The following is a 20812-nucleotide window of genomic DNA, read 5'->3' on the forward strand; positions in this document are numbered from 1 at the left end:
TATATGCCAATAAAATGGACAACGTGGAAGAAATGGACAAATTCTAAGAAAAGTACAACTTTTCCAAACCGGAACCAGGAAGAAATAGAAAATCTTAACAGACCCATCACAAGCACGGAAATTGAAACTGTAATCAGAAATCTTCCAGCAAACAAAAGCCCAGGTCCAGACGGCTTCACAACTGAATTCTACCAAAAATTTAGAGAAGAGCTAACACCTATCCTACTCAAACTCTTCCAGAAAATTGCAGAGGAAGGGAAACTTCCAAACTCATTCTATGAGGCCACCATCATCCTAACACCAAAACCTGACAAAGATCCCACACAAAAAAAACAAAACTACAGGCCAATATCACTGATGAACATAGATGCAAAAATCCTTAACAAAATTCTAGCAATCAGAATCCAACAACACATTAAAAAGATCATACACCATGACCAAGTGGGCTTTATCCCAGGGATGCAAGGATTCTTCAAAATCCGCAAATCAATCAATGTAATACACCACATTAACAAATTGAAAAATAAAAACCATATGATTATCTCAATAGATGCAGAGAAAGCCTTTGACAAAATTCAACATCCATTTATGATAAAAACTCTCCAGAAAGCAGGAATAGAAGGAACATACCTCAACATAATAAAAGCTATATATGACAAACCCACAGCAAACATTATCCTCAATGGTGAAAAATTGAAAGCATTTCCCCTAAAGTCAGGAACAAGACAAGGGTGCCCACTTTCACCATTAGTATTCAACATCGTTTTGGAAGTTTTGGCCACAGCAATCAGAGCAGAAAAAGAAATAAAAGGAATCCAAATTGGAAAAGAAGAAGTAAAACTCTCACTGTTTGCAGATGACATGATCCTTTACATAGAAAACCCTAAAGACTCCACCAGAAAATTACTAGAGCTAATCAATGAATATAGTAAAGTTGCAGGACATAAAATCAACACACAGAAATCCTTGCATTCCTATACACTAATAATGAGAAAATAGAAAGAGAAATTAAGGAAACAATTCCATTCACCATTGCAATGAAAAGAATAAAATACTTAGGAATATATCTACCTAAAGAAACTAAAGACCTATATATAGAAAACTATAAAACACTGGTGAAAGAAATCAAAGAGGACACTAACAGATGAAATATACCATGTTCATGGATCGGAAGAATCAATACAGTGAAAATGAGTATACTACCCAAAGCAATCTATGGATTCAATGCAATCCCTATCAAGCTATCAACAGTATTTTTCACAGAGCTAGAACAAATAATTTCACAATTTGTATGGAAATACAAAAAACCTCGAATAGCCAAAGCAATCTTGAGAAAGAAGAATGGAACTGGAGGAATCAACCTACCTGACTTCAGGCTCTACTACAAAGGCACAGCCATCAAGACAGTATGGTACTGGCACAAAGACAGAACTATAGATCAATGGAACAAAATAGAAAGCCCAGAGATAAATCCATGCACCAATGGATACCTTATCTTTGACAAAGGAGGCAAGAATATACAATGGATTAAAGACAATCTCTTTAACAAGTGGTGCTTGCTGGGAAAACTGGTCAACCACTTGTAAAAGAATGAAACTACAACATTTTCTAACACCATGCACAAAAATAAACTCAGAATGGATTAAAGATCTAAATGTAAGACCAGAAACTATAAAACTCCTAGAGGAGAACATAGGCAAAACACTCTCTGACATACATCACAGCAGGATCCTCTATGACCCACCTCCCAGAATATTGGAAATAAAAGCAAAAATAAACAAATGGGACCTAATTAAACTTAAAAGCTTTTGCACAACAAAGGAAACTATAAGCAAGTGAAAAGACAGCCTTCAGAATGGGAGAAAATAATAGCAAATGAAGCAACTGACAAACAACTAATCTCAAAAATATACAAGCAACTCCTACAGCTCAATTTCAGAAAACTAAATGCCCCAATCAAAAAATGGGCCAAAGAATTAAATAGACATTTCTCCAAAGAAGACATACAGATGGCTAACAAACACATGAAAAGATGCTCAACATCACTCATTATCAGAGAAATGCAAATCAAAACCACAATGAGGTACCATTTCATGCCAGTCAGAACGGCTGCGATCCAAAAGTCTACAAGCAATAAATGCTCGAGAGGGTGTGGAGAAAAGGGAACCGTGTTACACTGTTGGTGGGAATGCAAACTAGTATAGCCACTATGGAGAACAGTGTGGAGATTCCTTAAAAAACTGGAAATTAGAACTGCCTTATGATCCAGCAATCCCACTGCTGGGCATACACACCAAGGAAACCAGAACTGAAAGAGACATGTGTACCCCAGTGTTCATCGCAGCACTGTTTATAATAGCCAGGACATGGAAACAACCTAGATGTCCATCAGCAGATGAATGGATAAGAAAGCTGTGGTACATATACATAATGGAGTATTACTCAGCCATTAAAAAGAATACATTTGAATCAGTTCTAATGAGGTGGATGAAACTGGAGCGGATTATACAGAGTGAAGTAAGCCAGAAAGAAAAACACCAATACAGTATACTAACATATATATGGAATTCAGAAAGATGGTAACGATAACCCTGTATGCAAGACAGCAAAAGAGACACAGATGTATAGAACAGTCTTTTGGACTCTGTGGGAGAGGGAGAGGGTGGGATGATTTGGGAGCATGGCATTGAAACATATATAATATCATATATGAAACTGATCACCAGTCCAGGTTCGATGCATGATACAGGTTGCTTGGGGCTGGTGCACTGGGACGACCCAGAGGGACGGTACAGGGAGGGAGGTGGGAGGGGGGTTCAGAATGGGGAACACATGTACATCTGTGGTGGATTCATGTTGATGTATGGCAAAACCAATACAATATTGTAAAAGTAACTAGCCTTCAATTAAAATAAATAAATTTATATTAAAAAATAAAATCAATATAGCTGGTTTTTTTTTAAAAAATGAAATAAAATAGAAAATAACAGGGTAAATAGCAAGTAGTAAGGCAGATTATTTTGTATTTATATGTATAATGTAAAGATGTATACTTGTATGCTCAATCATCTTGTAAAATGCATCATTTACTATGGAAACTAAAAAAGTGTGAAAAATACTGTCTAAATGGTACTCTGGGAGTAAAAAACTTTCTAACTCTCAACAAAATACTTAGTTGCCTGAAAACAGATTATGAGCTAAGGGAATTGAGCTTTAAACTATGATAAATTAATCAAATAAGAAATGTTCTCATTTCCTCACTTTCCTTTACTTCCCTTCATAGTGATTTATTCTTATTTGTTAGAGGCATATGACATCTTTCCCTCTTTTTGAAATAAATTGTAATTAAGCACCAATAATTCATGTTTAAAAAAACTGAGGACTTTTACTCTACATGACAGGTCATTCCAGTTAATCAACATGCCAGGCTGCTCTGCTATTATCCAGACAGCTCAGGAGGTACTGCACCACATTTGTTAATTACACTTGAGAAAATGTATTTAAGGAAGAAGCTAATGAAAAATGTGTGAAACAAGAATTAAATTTGTCCCCAAGAAATGATTTTTTGAAAATGTTACCTGGCTGATAAGATCAAAATCATTATAAATTTTAATCAAGTTATTTAAGGACAAGAAAACTAGAGAATTCATTTTTTAAATAATGGTTAAAAAAAAAAAAAAACACAACAACTGCTACGAAGAGCACAAAATCAAATCCTAGTGGCTTTATGAAAGAGTTAGTTGCTCAGTCGTATCCAACTCTCTGCCAACCCATGGACTGTAGCCCACCAAGCTCCTCTGTCCATAGAATTCTCCAGGCAAGAATACTGGAATGGGTAGCCATTCCCTTCTCCAGGGAATCTTCCCAACCCAGGGATTGAACCTGGGTCTCCTATATTGCAGGCAGACTCTTTACCATCTAAGCCACCAGGAGTGGCTTTGCAGTTAATTACAATTAGGGGCAGAAAAAACTTGCATGAATAAAAAGAGAAGATATTATACCTATCCAAAAGATCTCTGTATTACTTTCCATAACTTATTAGAGTATGTTGTAATTCTTTCATGTCATTCCCTTAGTCACGTCTACTCTTTCAAAAGCATGTCATAACTAACAAATGTTTAGGTGAGCAGCGTAAGCAGTGTAAAAAATAGTAAACTAAGTGGAAATAAAATCCCAGTTTAGTGCTTTTCTAACAGTCTAGAACTGGTGAGTTAAAACTGAAAATTCTTAAGGACCTAAGACATAGGATAGGATATAGAAAATATAAATTAACTAGAGCATTCATGATTTTTGCAATATGTCAGCCAATAGCCAGATTCCCATTTTATTCTCAATTTTATGCCAATGAGAACAATGAAAGAGGTATTTAACATAGGCATTTTTGCTGAAAAATCAATTTATACAATGTTTTTACTTTTGTAACAAATGTCATACTTCTAAAAGCTAAATTCAAAGCATTAGAAGTTAAAATGTAGTATGTTAAATCATACATATACAGGTTACAAAATATTTCATAAAGTGGCAATTTGTTTATATTCCAGGAGTAGAACAATCTTTTAAACAGTTCGATCAAAGTGTCCCTGTTTAGCAACAGTAACTTAAAAATAACTATAAAATTTTCTGGTATCTGAAGATTATCTGGTATCAGCAAGATTTTACCTTAAGTATGGCTATTCATTGTCAATTTTCCCATCTGCTTGCTCTTCTGTATACCAGAAGATTCTAACAATTAAAGGGAAGGGGAAATCATAAGTAGTATGCATTTTAATTTATTCTTTTTAAATCCATTCCTGAAACTTTCCAGATGAGAGGATTTTATCAAGCACCTTCCAGGAAGCAGTGTTGGGCTATCAGGGGTTACCTTTGCCAGCTAATATCCTATGAAGAGGAAAAGGAGCTTGGAGCTGAGGTTTAGATGTAACACTGCAGCCTCTCCTAGCTATTGTTTTGCATATTTGGCTTTATTCTGTTTAGCAAAATTGGGTATTTTCCCTTGCTTGCTTGCTCAGTTGTGTCCAACTCTTTGCTGTCCCATGGGTTGTAGCCCACCAGATTCCTCTGTCCATGGAATTTTCCAGGCAAGAATACTGGAGTGGGTTGCCATTCTCTTCTCCAGGGAATCTTCTCAACCCAGGGATCAAATCCCGGTCTCCTGCATTGCAGGCAGATTCCTTACTGTCTGAGCTACCAGGAAGCCATCATTTTGTTTAGCAAAACTGGGTATTTTCCCTAACTTTTCTAATTTTGACCTCTGGTATACCAAACCTTGAATCAGCAAAATTGACTGCTCTTTTGTATTCTTGATCTCATTTCTATGGCTAAATATTTTGGCCCTAGATGCAGTTCTCTGATTCTGATCCAAACCTAGTAACTTGACCTTCATTCCTGATCATGATCTTGATCCTGATTCTGATCGTTTGGACTGCTACTTCATCACCTCGATGTGAGTTACTACAAGTATAAAGGCTTGGCATCATCGCCGCCATCTGAACTAAAACGGCTGCTTCATAACCCAAGATGACTTATAAGAGGAAAATAAATATAACAAAAATAACATCAAAGCTTTGGCAAAGAAAGATTAATTCCTGAAAGAAAATGTGATGATCCAGGAAAAATACAAACAAACAAAGGAAAATATTTAGAGAATTAGTTTACATATAAATGTCAAAAGAGAAGAATTTAATCACAGAATACATGTAATAGAAAAGGCTGAGTGTACAAGTTTTCCACTATTTTAAACTGAGACAGAGTTCTTTAGTTGTATTAGGTAGATTTACACAGCAGTGGTCAGGCTGATGTCCAACCTGATTGAAGGGGGAAAAAAATCCTCTCAATTATGAACACCTTCACCTCAGTTGATCCTAATCAGGTAAACAGTATTAAATTAAGCTAAAATCAAATGGCTGGATGGCATCACTGACTCGATGGACGTGAGTCTGAGTGAACTCCAGGAGTTGGTGATGGACAGGGAGGCCTGGCATGCTGCGATTCATGGGGTCGCAAAGAGTCGGACACTACTCAGCGACTGAACTGACTGAACTGAAATGTAAAAGATGGATGTCTGGATAATGATCTAAAAATCATCTTTATGCAGGTGAATCCAATTTTTTATGTCTTGTTACATTTGAAAGCAAATACTCAAGTCTTCTCTACAAACCTGTTTTATTTCCTTTGTAGTACTCACCATTATTTAAATGTATATTATTTGTTTGTCTATGTGTTCGTTTCTATCTTTCCTATTCTGCTATTTCTACTAGAATATTAACTCCATAAGGGCTGGGACTCTTTCTGTCTTGTTCATCACTGTATTCCTAGCATGTACAACAGAGCATGACATACACAGTAGGCTTTCAAGTAAATTTCTCAAGTGAATGAATTAATGGTTGTACCACTTAAGAATCAATTTTTAAGAAATTAGAAACAAAGAGTTCTCCAAGAAGACCAAGAAGCCATGAATATCAACAGTATTTTATAATATGTACCAAATGACTGCTTTAATGACTAAAGTTGGTAATAATGGTGACAAGAGAATTTAGAAATGATTTGACTAGGGAAAAAAAAAAAAATCTATGTTTGTCTCCCCATCCAGCTCCAGCTCCAAGGACAGTAGGAATACACGTGACATTTACAATACTAATCAACATCCAAACAATTCCTAAATCTCTTGTTTTTACATCCTTTAATTCTGAAGTTATTTTGGTTTCTAATCTTGTTTTGCTCCCATTTTAAAGACGAGAGAAATGTTCTTTAATAAAACACCAACTGATTGATGCCACCTAACTTATTAGTGAAGCACTGGTCTCCAAATACATAGATGTTCAAATACATAGCTGTTCATTAGAAATATTTTCTCCATTGTCAGTAAACGTACCTGAAGTATTGGTGATATATAATAAATAAAATCTGATTATCTGATTCCTTAGTAAAGGAAAGGGTGAAATGCTTCAAAGTGGGGAAAATGCAGTTCTGGAAAACCAATAAGAAAGCTACAAAGAGCTCTAGCTTTTCAGGTTCACTTGATACTGTTTATACCTTGTTCTTTGTGCCTCCCACAGACAGGGGAGGAAAAAAAAAAATATCCGAGTTAGTGGTAAAGAACCTGCCTGCCTATGCAGAAGACTTAAGAGACATACGTTCAATCCCCGGTTTGGGAGATTCCCTGGAGGAGGGCATGGCAACCCACTGCAGTATTCTTGCCTGGAGAATCCCAAGGACAGAGGAACCAGGAGGGCTACAATCCATGGGGTTGCAAACAGTTAGACACAACTGAGGAGACTTAGCATGCATGCATATATATATATATATATATATATATATACACACCTGAACTAAACATGGAAACTTTCCATTTATAATCTTCCACAGTACTGAATAGGACTGACTGTTCTGTTCCATAACAGAGAGATGTGGGCACAACATTTCTGATTTAACAATGTCTACCATAATGAAATCAGTGGTTTCCCAGGTGGCGCTAGTGGTAAGGAATTTGAAGTGACCTGTTTAGTTGTAAGTCACGTCCAACTCTGCAACCCCATGAACTGTAGCCTGCCAGGCTCTTCAGTCCATGAGATCTCCCAGGTAAGAATACTGGAGTGGGTTGCCATTTCCTTCTCCAGGGCATCTTCCTGACCCAGGAATCAAACCCACATCTCTGGCATTGCAAGGAATTCTTTATCACTGAGCCACCTGGGAAGCAAGCCATTTGAAGTGACTACTCAATTATAAAATATAGTTGACCAGAGACTTCAGTATTTTAATAGTGGAACCTCTAGTATTAGAAGGTAATCACAAGAGAATTTAAGCTTAATAACCATGTACTGTGTGCTGTGCTTAGTTGTTCAGTTGTATCCGACTCTTTTCGACCCTGTGCACTGTAGCCCGCCAGGCTCCTCTGTCCATGGGATTCTCCAGGCAGGAATACTGGAGTGGGTTGCCATTCCCTTCTCCAGGAGATCTTCCCGACCCAGGGATCCAACCCAAGTCTCCTGCATTGCAGGTGGATTCTCTACCATCTGAGCCACCAAGGAAGCCCAAGAACACTGGAATGGGTAGCCTATCCTTCGCCAGGGGATCTTCTCCGAGCAGGAATGGAACTGGGGTCTCCTGCACTTCAGGCAGATTCTTGACCAGCTGAGCCACCAGGGAAGTCCCTAATAATCATAACAAATGCTAATATTTTAGCAACTCAAAGCTAAAAGTCATACTAATTACTAACATTTATTGATAGCAACTATGTCTAAGCGTTGTTCCTACTTTGCACAAATTGTCATTTGTTCCTCACACTGATCCAAATAGATGGGCGCTACTATCATCGCTGTTTTACAGATAAGGAAATGCAGACAGATATTAATAACTCACCCAGAAGCATAATAAGAAATGGAATAGGAATTCAAACCTGGGAAGCTTTATAGACTGAAACCTACAACAGTGTATCGACTCCTGATAAACCTTACCAAAAAATGATGGATACAGGGCAAGAGCACAATATCTGCCAAAGTGAAGTATAGGCCTTCTGCAAACACGTGATCCAGAGGTGGCAGGTCAGAGGCTTTTGCTTTTCTGACGTAAGAAGGCTCTCTGTTGGCAGAAGCAGGTTCCTTGTGTATTGTGAGCTTTGAGAATGCCACTTTCAGTTCCAGGCTTGCAGATGAAGAGTCCCCCTCTTCAGATGTTTCCTGCCTATGACCCTTGCTCTTCGTTTTTTCCTTAGCAAGGGAAGGTCCAACCCCAGCAGCCTTCTGTTGCTTTAGCTTCTGCCGCCGGAGTTTGTCATCATTATGCACTCTAACGGGTTCACTAAGCTTTTTCTCAAGCTCTAGTATTGCAGCAGGAATGGTCGGAGGTTGATCAAAAGATTCTTTGAGAAAATTCTCAACAGCTAAAGGGACAGTAAGTTCACATAGCCTGGTCCATTGACTAACCTACAAAACAAAACAAGAAATGAAACGATTCTTTACTTTCAACTGAACTTGAAGAAAAATAACTTCATATTGGAAAACAAGACTGGTTTAGAGAATTAAAGTCTTGAGCTAAACCATTCCTGGGCTAGACTTTATGCTCTACCAAGAGACATTATCATAGCACTTCAGAAGTGATAACATTAAACAATGTAGGTTTAGCACTCCTGTATCTGGAAATATATGCTATTCTCTTATATCCTCTTACTGAGTAAATCCTCACGTCCCAAAGCCTCTAAAGTATACTCTCCCTAAAAAAGCTGGGTTTCTGAAACATTGCTATTTGAGCTCCTTTAATCCTCAACATAATTAAAATAAAAGGTTAAAAAAAATCTTTTCCTAAAAATAATGTCTCTAAATCTCATAAATTAAAGCTTTACTTCTTATTTTCTAATACTGCACTGAAATACTGGTACACATGAAAGGCTACTGTAACTCTTTTATTGGTTACTGTTTGTTTTTTTTTTTTTTTCAGTAAATTAAACTTTATTTTCCAACAGAGAGTTAAATGAATATTCAAGTGAATGTGTTATCACTTATGGCCTTCCCCTGTGGTTCAGAAGACAAAGAGTCTGCCTGCAATGATTACTTATGGCTTTAAATAACAGAAAAGAGGCATTCTACTTACTTCAGCACAAGCTTTCAAGCAAGTCTTCTTAAAACCCAGAAGTTCCAAAATTTCCTTCTTTGAGGGGTCTGCTTCATATGACTTCTGGATTATGTGTCTCAGAACAACAGCAAGTCCTGCTCTACAGAAATTGTCTGGTCTTTCTACTACTGCAGGTAAACAGCAACTCTGGACTATTGGTGGAAGCTCTTGCCTTGAAATAATCTGTATTTCAACACCCTCAGATGGTACATTTTTAAGTAGTGAAATACCTGTGCTTTCTCCAGGGAGGACTAAGAAAACTTTAAAGACTGTGCAGTCACAGTATGATAACAAAAATAAAGTTACAGATGTATGAAGAGGAAAGATGCACCCTTCTTTTTGGTGAGAAAAGTCCAAGTACAGATATTCTTCTGTAAGGCTTTTCTTAATGCCTTTCATTTTCTTCTTTCATTGGGTTACCTGAAGCATAAATTGAAGTGGTTTTAGGTCTTAGGATATAGTCGTTGCAAAGCTAACATAAAAGATGAACACTTTAAAACTTTTTCTAGAAATCAGCAAGGATTTGCGATTGATATGATTCTACAAAAATTTGTTCCTGGCATGAATAAATGGCTTCCAAAAGAATGAGGCCCACATTGTGCAATTAACTAGTCTTAAGAGGATTTTAGAACTTCCCAAGTGCTGCTAGTGGTAAAGAACCCACCTGACAATGCAGGAGACGTAAAAGTTGCGTGTTCGCTCCCTGAGTTGGGAAGATGCCCTGGAGGAGGAAATGGCTACCCGCTCCAATATTCTTGTCTGGGAAATCCCATGGACAGAGGAGCCTGGTGGGCCAGAGTCCTTGGGGTTGCACAGAGTTGAACATGACTGAAGTAACCTAGCATGCATGCACGCAAGGGGATTTTATACACAGCTCCTTTAAAATGAGCATACCTCAGGTGCTTTGCAATATAGCCCTCCCAGTCAAGTACTTGTCGGTCTCACTACAGGTGAGAATAAAAGATGAACAGAATAGGACACAAGAAATAATCAAGAATACCTAGCATTTATCACTATTGCAACATATTATATATCTATTCTTGTCTTCCTCCAATAGCATGTTCCACGAGATTATAAATTTCATTGTATTCACTGTAATATCTAAAACAAGGTCTGACATTATATATATATATATATATATGTATAATCAAAAAGCACTGAGTGAATGCATAGATGAATAGACATGTTCATTATTTTAAAGATGAAAACATACACAATCTTGTGGTCAAATTATTGACGGGTGTTTTCAAGTCATAATCCTTAAGACTTTGGTCAGTTATGACTTTTTGCTTGAATTCTACAATTTCTGGGTCTAAAATTCCCCGTGTTCAAATCCATAAATCAAAATTCCCAAACTGACACTAGATGGCACCCTTTAAAAGCATTAGCCACATACTAACTGGTATATTAAAGAAAAAATATTTTAAATTAAAAAAAATTATTTTAAAAGCCTTTAAAAAGTATACATGCAACTCTTTAAGTATATTTGAAATATTAGTGTACCCCAAATTTTAGGGTATTAAAATCAACTAAATTTTCTTTACATTGTAAGTTCCTTAGTTTTTTTTTTGTAATTAAAAGCAAAACAATCAAGTACTCATTAATCTTGGTCCTCAACTTTATTAAAGAGCTAATAATTCATTATAACAAAGATATAGTTAGTAAAGATATACACAGTAACATTACTGTCTTGGAAAACTTCTTGGTAATGCAAACAATCACTAGTGTTTATATTTCTTTTATTAAAACGTAACAGACCTGCACCATGGCTTGTTACTTAAGATTATCTAGGAGAAAATTATTTCATGTAATTTAAAAGCAACAACTTTTTAGCCGAAGGAAACTATTTTCTTCCTGAGCTAACTTAATTACCTTTTGGATTTTTTTCTTTTCTCTTCATCTAGAGCTGATTTTAAAAGAAAGCATTAAAGGGCATTTGTTAAAGCTCACAGGCAAAAGAAACCAACCTTTTGTAGAAAATTGATAGTCTCTTTGGAGATAGTGGGTTGCTATTTCTATACCTAAACTACATAGATATAGTTTGCCCCTCTATATATTTTGCTGATTAATTTACCAATCTTCTTAACTCCTTTTGTTGACACTATAAAGAAGATTACTTTTTTAAATAGCAAATAACAGTTTTATTGTGCATATATGTACCGTTTGTCATATCCTACCTTCCTTTTTAAAATTTTTTTTAAACTTTTTGTTTTGTTTTGAGGTATAGCTGATCAACAAAATTGTGACAAAGAGTTTCAGGGGAACAGTGAAGGGACTCAGCCATACTATAAAGAAGGTCCCTAAGTGCCTTCCTAAGGAGCAGATTGGAAAGAAAACATAATCAATTCCCTCATGGAATTAGCAGAAACCAGTCCTGTCAACACTTAAAAAAGACACACAAAACGGAAGACTAAAAACAACATCATGCTATTTTACAGCTTTTGATTCAGGATATGCTGAAATATTAATATTAAAAAATTAGAGTACATATATATTGCCACTTCCTGAGGCTGTGAACTTCCAGATGTTCAACCTGATTTTAGAAAAGGCAGAGGAACCACAGATCAAATTGCCAACATCCGTTGGATCATCGAAAAAGCAAGAGAGTTCCAGAAAAACGTCTATTTCTGCTTTACTGACTATGCCAAAGCCTCTGACTGTATGGCTCACAATGAACTGTGGAAAATTCTGAAAGAGATGGGAATACCAGACCACCTGACCTGCCTCTTGAGAAACCTATATGCAGGTCAGGAAGCAACAGTTAGAACTGGACATGGAACAACAGACTGGTTCCAAATAGGAAAAGGAGTACATCAAGGCTGTATATTTTCACCCTGCTTATTTAACTTATATACAGAATACATCATCAGAAACGCTGGGCTGGAGGAAGCATAAACTGGAATCAAGATTACTGGGAGAAATACCAATAACCTCAGATATGCAGATGACACCACCCTTATGGCAGAAAGTGAAGAAGAACTAAAGAGCCTCTTGATGAAAGTGAAAGAGGAGAGTGAAAAAGTTGGCTTAAAGCTCAACATTCAGAAAACTAAGATCATGGTATCCGGTTCCATCACTTCATGGCAAGTAGATGGGGAAACAATGGAAACAGTGACAGACTTTATTTTTTTGGGCTCCAAAATCGCTGCAGATGGCGACTGCAGCCATGAAATTAAAAGACGCTTACTCCTTGGAAGGAAAGTTATGGCCAACCTGCTGCTGCTGCTGCTAAGTCGCTTCAGTCATGCCCGACTCTGTGCGACCCCACAGATGGAAGCCCACAAGGCTCCCCTGTCCCTGGGATTCTCCAGGCAAGAACACTGGAGTGGGTTGAGTACTGGAGTGGGATGACCAACCTAGACAGCATATTAAAAAGCAGAGACATTAGTTTGTCAACAAAGGTCCGTCTAGTCAAGGATATGGTTTTTCCAGTAGTCATGTACGGATGTGAGAGTTGGATTATAAAGAAAGTTGAGCACCGAAGGATTGGTGCTTTTGAACTGTGAGCTTGGAGAAGACTCTTGAGAGTCCTTTGGGCTGCTAGGGGATCCAACTAGTCCATCCTAAAGGAGATCAGTCCTGGGTGTTCATTGGAAGGACTATTGAAGCTCAAACTCCAATACTTTGGCCAGCTGATTGGAAGAGCTGAGTCATTTGAAAAGACCCTGATGCTGGGAAAGAGTGAAGACGGGAGGAGAAGTGGACAACAGAGGATGAGATGGTTGGATGGCATCATTGACTCAATGGACATGAGTTTGGGTAAACTCCGGGAGTTGGTGATGGACAGGGAGGCCTAGTGTGTTGCAGTCCATGGGGTTGCAAAGAGTCGCACATGACTGAGCAACTGAACTGAACTGAGGCACGTAAGTCCCAGAATTAACTTTTACACATTTCATAAACTTTTTTTTTTTGCTGTGAGCACTTAATAAATGCTAAATGTCAACAAAAGAGAATAGCAATAATCTGTCCCTGGAGATAACTAATAATTAATGAGATGCCTAAGAGAAAATGCAAAGTACTGTTGACTCAACATAATTAACTTTTTAAAATATAAATATTGGTATTTCCCCCCCCTTGATGACTAAAAATATTACTTAATGATCTTGGGGTTTAAAAAACCAATCACTCTCCCTGGGCAATTTCTCCACATTAAATTTTACTATAATTTCTAAAATAAGTATTAGCAAACCTGTAAAATTTTGATATCTGTTTTTGGCATGTACCATGTCTAATTTTTCAAGAAAGTAGAACACATTTTTTGTTTAAAGTTTGCAATACAGTAAAATAAACCTATTTTCTTCTTCATTTCTACCCAGAGAATTCCTCATCTTATCAGTTTTATGTCATGAGCTTTTAAAAGGTAGGTACTGTAGAATCATCCTTGGGGTCTCCAAGGCATGGAGCTGGGGTACAGATCTTGTTACTCCAGATTACATTTCTGCCTAGCACGGAAGTGCTGTCATCTGCTCTTTCTCAGCTTTGACAGGTGCCACACTGCACTTAGAGGGAGCGAGAAAGCGGAAGATAAAACCACAGGCTTGAGATGCCTGAACAGAGCTGAGGGAGTGTGCATCTCCTCCCTTGCTTGGGAATGTTGCAGAGGGAATAAAAACAGGTTGTGGTTTAGTCACTAAGTCATGTCCAACTCTTTTGCGAACGCATGGACAGTAGCCCGTTGGGCTCCTCTGTCCACAAAATTTCCCAGGCAATACTGGAGTGGGTTGCCATTCCCTTCTCCCGGGGATCGTCCCAACCCAGGGACTGAACCCAGGCCTCCTGCATTGACAGGAGCAATCTTTACCACTGAGTCACCTGGGAAGCACAAAAACAGGTAAAAAGTAAATATTTAAGCCTTGGTTTCATTAATTGGCAATTTTCAAAGATATTTTTAAACAAATGTAGTCATAGGTTTAATATTTCAGGAATTTAACATTTTTATTCATTTATCATAATCAATGTATCATGGTGCTGATAAAGTGAAACATTTCATACATGAAAGGGGAAATGCGTTTTATAGTGATTTTCTTATTTGAAGCCATTTTATTATCAATAGTTTACTCGGTGCATATGTATATAAAGAAAGAAAAAAACACTGTAAATATTGAACATAAGCATACTTCTCTGGAAGCTAGAAAAAAAGTTTAAAATTTCTGTGCTCGAAATTCAAGTCTGGATCTATGGCAACTACACATAACAGATAAATAGATAAGTTACATATCCCATGTGTGTGTGCATGCTAAGTTGCTTCAGTCATGTCCAACTCTTTGCCACCCTATGGATTATAGCCCACCAGGTTCCCTTGTTCATGGGATTCTCCAGGCAAGGATATTAGAGTGGGCTGCCATACCCTCCTCTGGGGATCTTCCCAACCTAGGGATCGAACCTGCCTATCTTATGTCTCTTGCATTGGCAGGTGGTTCTTTACCACTAATGTCCTGGAAAGCCCTATTTATTACATAATAAAGTCCAAAAGTACATAACTGCAACAAAAATATTAACCAATTGACTGTATTTTTTAAGTAAGAAATTATTACTGTGGCTGGTTTTTGATAAGAGCTTAATAAATGTTAAAGGAACAAAGAACGCAATTCTAAATAATATTATGTACATTTTATTGCCTACCAAATATGTGCTTAATAAGCACCTGGAATTTTATGCATTACTTCAGCCCTCATAATCCTTAAAGTACATTTTACTTCCACTACATGAATAAGAACTGTACTTCAATCCAAAAGCATTATTTGAATCTATAAAGGGATCTTATGGGAAAACATTAAGGAATGAGTATTTTTCTAACATAAATAGCACTACTTTATAAACTTCATAAGTAGAACCATATTGCAATTTTATCACAGCCACAATTTCACCACAGTGAAAATCATCAGAAACTATGTTATTCTTAGCAAATTTCTCAGGTGGCTCAGAAGTAAAGAATCCACCTGCCCGTCCAGGTGCCGCAGGAAATGCGGGTTCCATCTCTGGGTCTGGAAGAACCCCTAGAGAAGGAAATGGTAAGCTACTTCAGTATTCTTGCCTGGGACGAGTCATGGACAGTGGAGCCTGGCGGGCTACAGTCCATGGGGTCACAAAGAGTCAGAGACACTGAGTGACTGAGCATGTACACTCTTGATAAAAACCTCCATGCTAAAGACAGAGTATCTGACAATTCTCAGCACTGGATTAAGTTTTTTGATCATTCCTTCTTAAGTTTTATTGGATCCTCCTCAGACCTCTTAGTGACCTGTAGCTTAGCACCTTGCCCTATTCTCAACTTAAACTCACACCTTTGATTACCGGCTTTCACACTTTTGATCATGCCATACAATAAGAAATAAACGTTATAATGAAGGTCATTATACACAGAATAAAACTGAAACAAAAGACTCACAAAAAACTATTCTACCATAGGAGATATAACAAACAGTTTATCTTTTCTTCTTTTTTTTCCAGGGTTGTTTTTTGTTTGTTTGTTTTTAATGTTGGTTAGTGCTCACTAAATTGATTCCAAGATCCATGAGCTACAACTTATACTATGACAACACTGTCCAAGGTGATTCACAGTGCTACAGGTTTAAATAGTACTGATGACTCTGATATTTATCTCTGCCGCAACCTTTCCCCTGAACTTTAGACTCCTGTAGCCTACTTGATATCTTCACTAGGACACTTTTCCAAACCTGTTCCTCTTTCCTCAAGTAATCTTCTTGATAAAATAGCAACACCATTTACCCAGATACTTGGGCCCATAATTCTGAAGTGTCACTCAATTCCTTTTTTTCTCTTACTTTACTATTTATGCCTTTGAAATACATGGTAATACTAACTTTTTGCTGTTGCTGCTAAGTCGCTTCAGTCGTGTCCGACTCTGTGTGACCCCATAGACAGCAGCCCACCAGGCTCCATCCACCATCCCTGGGATTCTCCAGGCAAGAACACTGGAGTGGGTTGCCATTGCCTTCTCCAATGCATGAAAGTGAAAAGTGAAAGTGAAGTCGCTCAGTCGTGTCCAACCCTCAGCAACCCATGGACTGCAGCCCACCAGGCTCCTCTGTCCATGGGATTTTCCAGGCAAGAGTACTGGAGTGGGGTGCCATTGCCTTCTTCAAATAAAGTCTAGAGGTGCATTAATTATGGGCCTTCTCCGAATAGATCACCTTGACTCGAGCTGGAGAATTGACTGTTGTGTAGGAAACAGTTAATGGGCTTTTGCAGTAGTCCTTGAAAGAGCTAGTGATGACTTAGATTAAGGTGATATTGGTAGGGTAGGTTATATCACCTTAATCTAAGTCATCACTAGCTCTTACAAGGACTATTGCAAAAGCCCATTAACTGTTTCCTACACAACAGTCAATTGTCCAACTCGAGTCAAGGTGATCCTTTAAAAACATAAATCAGACCATGTCTCTGCTCACAACCATTCAATGGCTCCCCAGCACACTTGATAAAATTCAAATTTCCTATCATGGTCTCTGGGTCTGATGTGACCCTGGCTGTCCTTCTTTTCTGACCTGATCTCCCTCTTGTTCACTTCCCTCAAGCCAATTCTCCTTGCTGTTCTGGTGCAATGCCAGCAGTGCTCCCACACTTGAGAATTTGGGTGCTTGCGATTCCTTCTGCCTAGAATATTCTTCTTCAAGATATTCACATGGCTTGCTCCTTTATTTCACTGTGGTCTCTGAATATTAACTCAGAGCAGTCTCTCCTGACTACCTGAATTGAAAAAGCACTCCTAACACTTCTTAGCCCCTTATCCTGCTTTCTTTTTCTTTACAGCACTTATTACTGCACGTCTCCAATGGTAAACAGTACTCAAATTTTAGTTCAAATGAATAAATGAATAAATGTACATAAATGATTGTCACTAATCCCTGTAAAGACAGTATTTTTGAGAACATTAGTCTTGGTACACATAAGCTTCATTCTTCTTGACACCATTCTTTCTCTTCCAAATAAATCTATTTTAAGAGCAAACTAGGTATAAATTTGGAGACGGCAATGGCACCCCACTCCAGTACTCTTGCCTGGAAAATCCCATGGACGCAGGAGCCTGGTAGGCTGCAGTCCATGGGGTCGCTAAGAGTCGGACACGACTGAGCGACTTCACTTTCACTTTTCACTTTCATGCATTGGAGAAGGCAATGGCAACCCACTCCAGTGTTCTTGCCTGGAGAATCCCAGGGACGGGAAGCCTGGTAGGCTGCTGTCTATGGGGTCGCACAGAGTCGGACACGACTGAAGCGACTTAGCAGTAGCAGCAGCAGGTATAAATTAAAATGAAGAAACACACCACCATGAGCTGAGTCGGAAAAAGTATAACTAGAATCCACTCAAACTTGTAAATATAGCATAAACATTTTTATGTCTACTGATATTTAGGCAAGAGAATTAGGAACCTAATGAGATTCTATATATTTACTTAACAAGTAGAATATTCATACACTGAGTAATGAATAAGAGTCTAGACTCTGGTACAGACTGATTGGGTTTAAATCTTGGTTCTGATACTTAGTATCTAGTAATATAAATTTTTTCTGTGCCTTAGTTTTCTCATTCATAAAAAGAGATAATAATAATGACAATATTTACCATATAGGATGTTGTGAGAACTAACATCATCTATCACATTAGTAATCCTCTAAATAAATACTATTGTTATCTACTTGTAATTTATCCCCAAATTCCTTATGCATTGATACTGTCAAAAAACACCAAGTTTGATGGGCAAGTCTTCAAGTACGCTTTATATTTCCAAACTTCTCAATAAAAATAAGAGATTTTGTGTTGAGTTGAAAATATTTTCTCTATTAACCAACTATACTCCAATATAAAATAAAAAGATTTTTTAAAAACAGAAAAGATTGAAACCAAACATTGAAAAAAAAAATCTGTTTGTTATTTAAGGCTGAAAACCAGGGAGTCACAAAATTCCAGAGTATAAATGGGATATCTTAAGTTCACTAGAATATTAACTGCTTATATCGAATAGTTTAAAGCAATTTATAAGCATAAAAAAATGACAAACTTACTCTTCTTAAAGATTCAAGTTTAAATTTAAGCTCATTTGAATTCCCCACTACATCAAAACGTTCAACATTATGAGTATTAGAACCTAGCTTGTATTTTATACATAAAAATAACAAGGTGTTTTTTTTTTTTTTTTCATGCCATGTGGCAGGTGTGATCTTTGTTCCCCAACCAGGCACTGAACCCACACCCCCTGCACTGGAAGCAGGGAGTCTTTACTACTGGACAACCAGGGAAATCCCCAAAATAACAGTATTTGGTTGCAAATAGCTCATTGTTTTCTTTCAATAATATAGATTTAAAAAAAAAAAAAGGAAAGAAAAGCCTGCCTCTACAGAGTTAAATAGCAGCTTATTACCTTAGATATTAAAGGTCAAAAAAGAAAGAAAAAACCGAGCTATTCAGTGCTCACTACGTTGTGAAACATCGAGACACATATCACTAAATCCTAGAGGACAAAATCCTATGATTAAAATTAGCTGTTTTCTTATCCAGGCAAGAAGTGGGGAAAAACTATTTAAAAATAAGAAAGCCTACTACAACCTTAGCCATAAGGGAACTGTGGCATCTTCTCTCCATAGAATCAGGGAATCATCTGTTGCCATAGAATCATAATGCTTGCAGATAAGCTTGACCTCACAATTAACGAGCCACAGCATGAAATGCTAACCTGTTAGAAACATCAGCAAACCTGAAATAAAATTACTGAATCCCCACAGTAACTAATATCTGTGCTCATCATGAACTGAATGGTATAAATCCTTGCTTTGCAAGCACTAGTCATAACAGAATTCAGTAGGCTAGCTAAAAAACTTGAAGATAAAAACAACATGTGCTAAGGAATTGTGTATACTAGAGATGTTTTAGTTGACTAGCTTCAGAATTTGTTCAGTTTCAAAGTCTGCTAAATTGTTGGTTAGAAAGATCAATTGGATAGTCAGCATTTATTCTTATTTCAAATCACAGGTGATAGAAAAGTTACAAACACATGTTCAGATAAACAAACAAACAAAAACAACCCCTCCAAAACCCCTGATGGAGCCTCTACTACAAAAGTTCAAGTTTGAGCTTTGTTTAAAGCAGACAAACATATAACAGAAGTGTAAAACAATAAAGGAATTGATAAAATAATTTTCAAATCTCATTGATTTTTCCAGATTTATTTCTGAAGTTAGACCTCTTAAAATATTGCCTTCAGGTATAACTCAAACATAATTTCCAGGACTTCTCTGGCAGTCCAGCAGTTAAAACTTCACCTTCCAATGCAGAGGGTACAGGTTCTATCCCTGATCAGGGAGCAAAGAGCTCACATGCCTCATGGCCAAAAAACCAAAACATAAAGCAGAAGTAATATTATAACAAATTCAATAAACACTATGAAATTGGTCCACATTAAAAAAATCTTAAAGAAAACACAATGTGGAATAATGAGATATGCTTAAGGCAATCCTTTCAGCAGTAAGGACCTAACAAAAGCAGAAGAGATTAAGAAGAGGTGGCAAGAATACACAGAACTATACAAAAAGAGGTTTTAATGACCCAGATAACCACAATGGTGTGGTCACTCATCTAGAACCAGACATCCTGGAATATGAAGTCAAGTGGACCTTAGGATGCAATACTACCAACAAAGCTAGTGGAGGTCATGGAATAGGTGAGCTATTTCAAATCCTAAAAGATGATGCTGTTAAACTGCTGCACTCAACATGTTAGCAAATTTGGAAAACTCAGAAGTGGTCATAGGACTGGAAAAGGTCCATTTTCATTCCAATCCCCAAGAAGGGCAATGACAAAGAATGTTCACACTGCCATACAATTGTGCTCATTTCACATGCTAGTAAGTTATGCCTAAAATCCTTCAAGTTAAGCTTTAGCAGTATGTGATCTGAGAACTTACAGATATTCAAGCTGGATTTTAAAAAGGCAGAAGAACCAGAGATCAAATTGCCAACATTCACTGGATCATAGAGAAAGAAAGGGAATTCCAGAAAAATACCTACTTCAGCTTCACTGACTATGTTAAAGCCTTTGACTGTGTGAACCACAATAAACTGGAAAATTCTTAAAGAGATGGGAATACCAAATCACCTTATCTGCCTCCCGAGGAACCTCTATGCAGGTCAAGAAGCAACAGTTAGAACCAGACATGGAAACAACAGACTGATTCAAAATTGGGAAAGAA

At 37.4% G+C, this 20812-nt stretch overlaps 1 protein-coding gene across 4 annotated transcripts in view; it reads right to left on the reverse strand.

The window, feature by feature from the left end:
- Positions 1-20812, reverse strand: part of GSTCD (glutathione S-transferase C-terminal domain containing) — a 151707-nt gene that overhangs the window by 128725 nt on the left and 2170 nt on the right. For 3 of the 4 annotated variants that reach the window (XM_027543904.1, XM_027543906.1, XM_027543907.1), the window contains exons 2-3: positions 9586-10026; positions 8454-8921 (exon numbers count right to left, since the gene is read on the reverse strand). In XM_027543904.1, coding sequence (XP_027399705.1) covers positions 8454-8921; positions 9586-10005 — 888 coding nt within the window. In that variant the 5' untranslated portion in view covers positions 10006-10026. The remainder of the gene's footprint in view (positions 1-8453; positions 8922-9585; positions 10027-20812) is intronic. The other variant, XM_027543908.1, reaches the window with a different exon arrangement.

This window comes from Bos indicus x Bos taurus, chromosome 6 (assembly GCF_003369695.1).
Source record: "Bos indicus x Bos taurus breed Angus x Brahman F1 hybrid chromosome 6, Bos_hybrid_MaternalHap_v2.0, whole genome shotgun sequence".
NCBI lineage: Eukaryota > Metazoa > Chordata > Mammalia > Artiodactyla > Bovidae > Bos > Bos indicus x Bos taurus.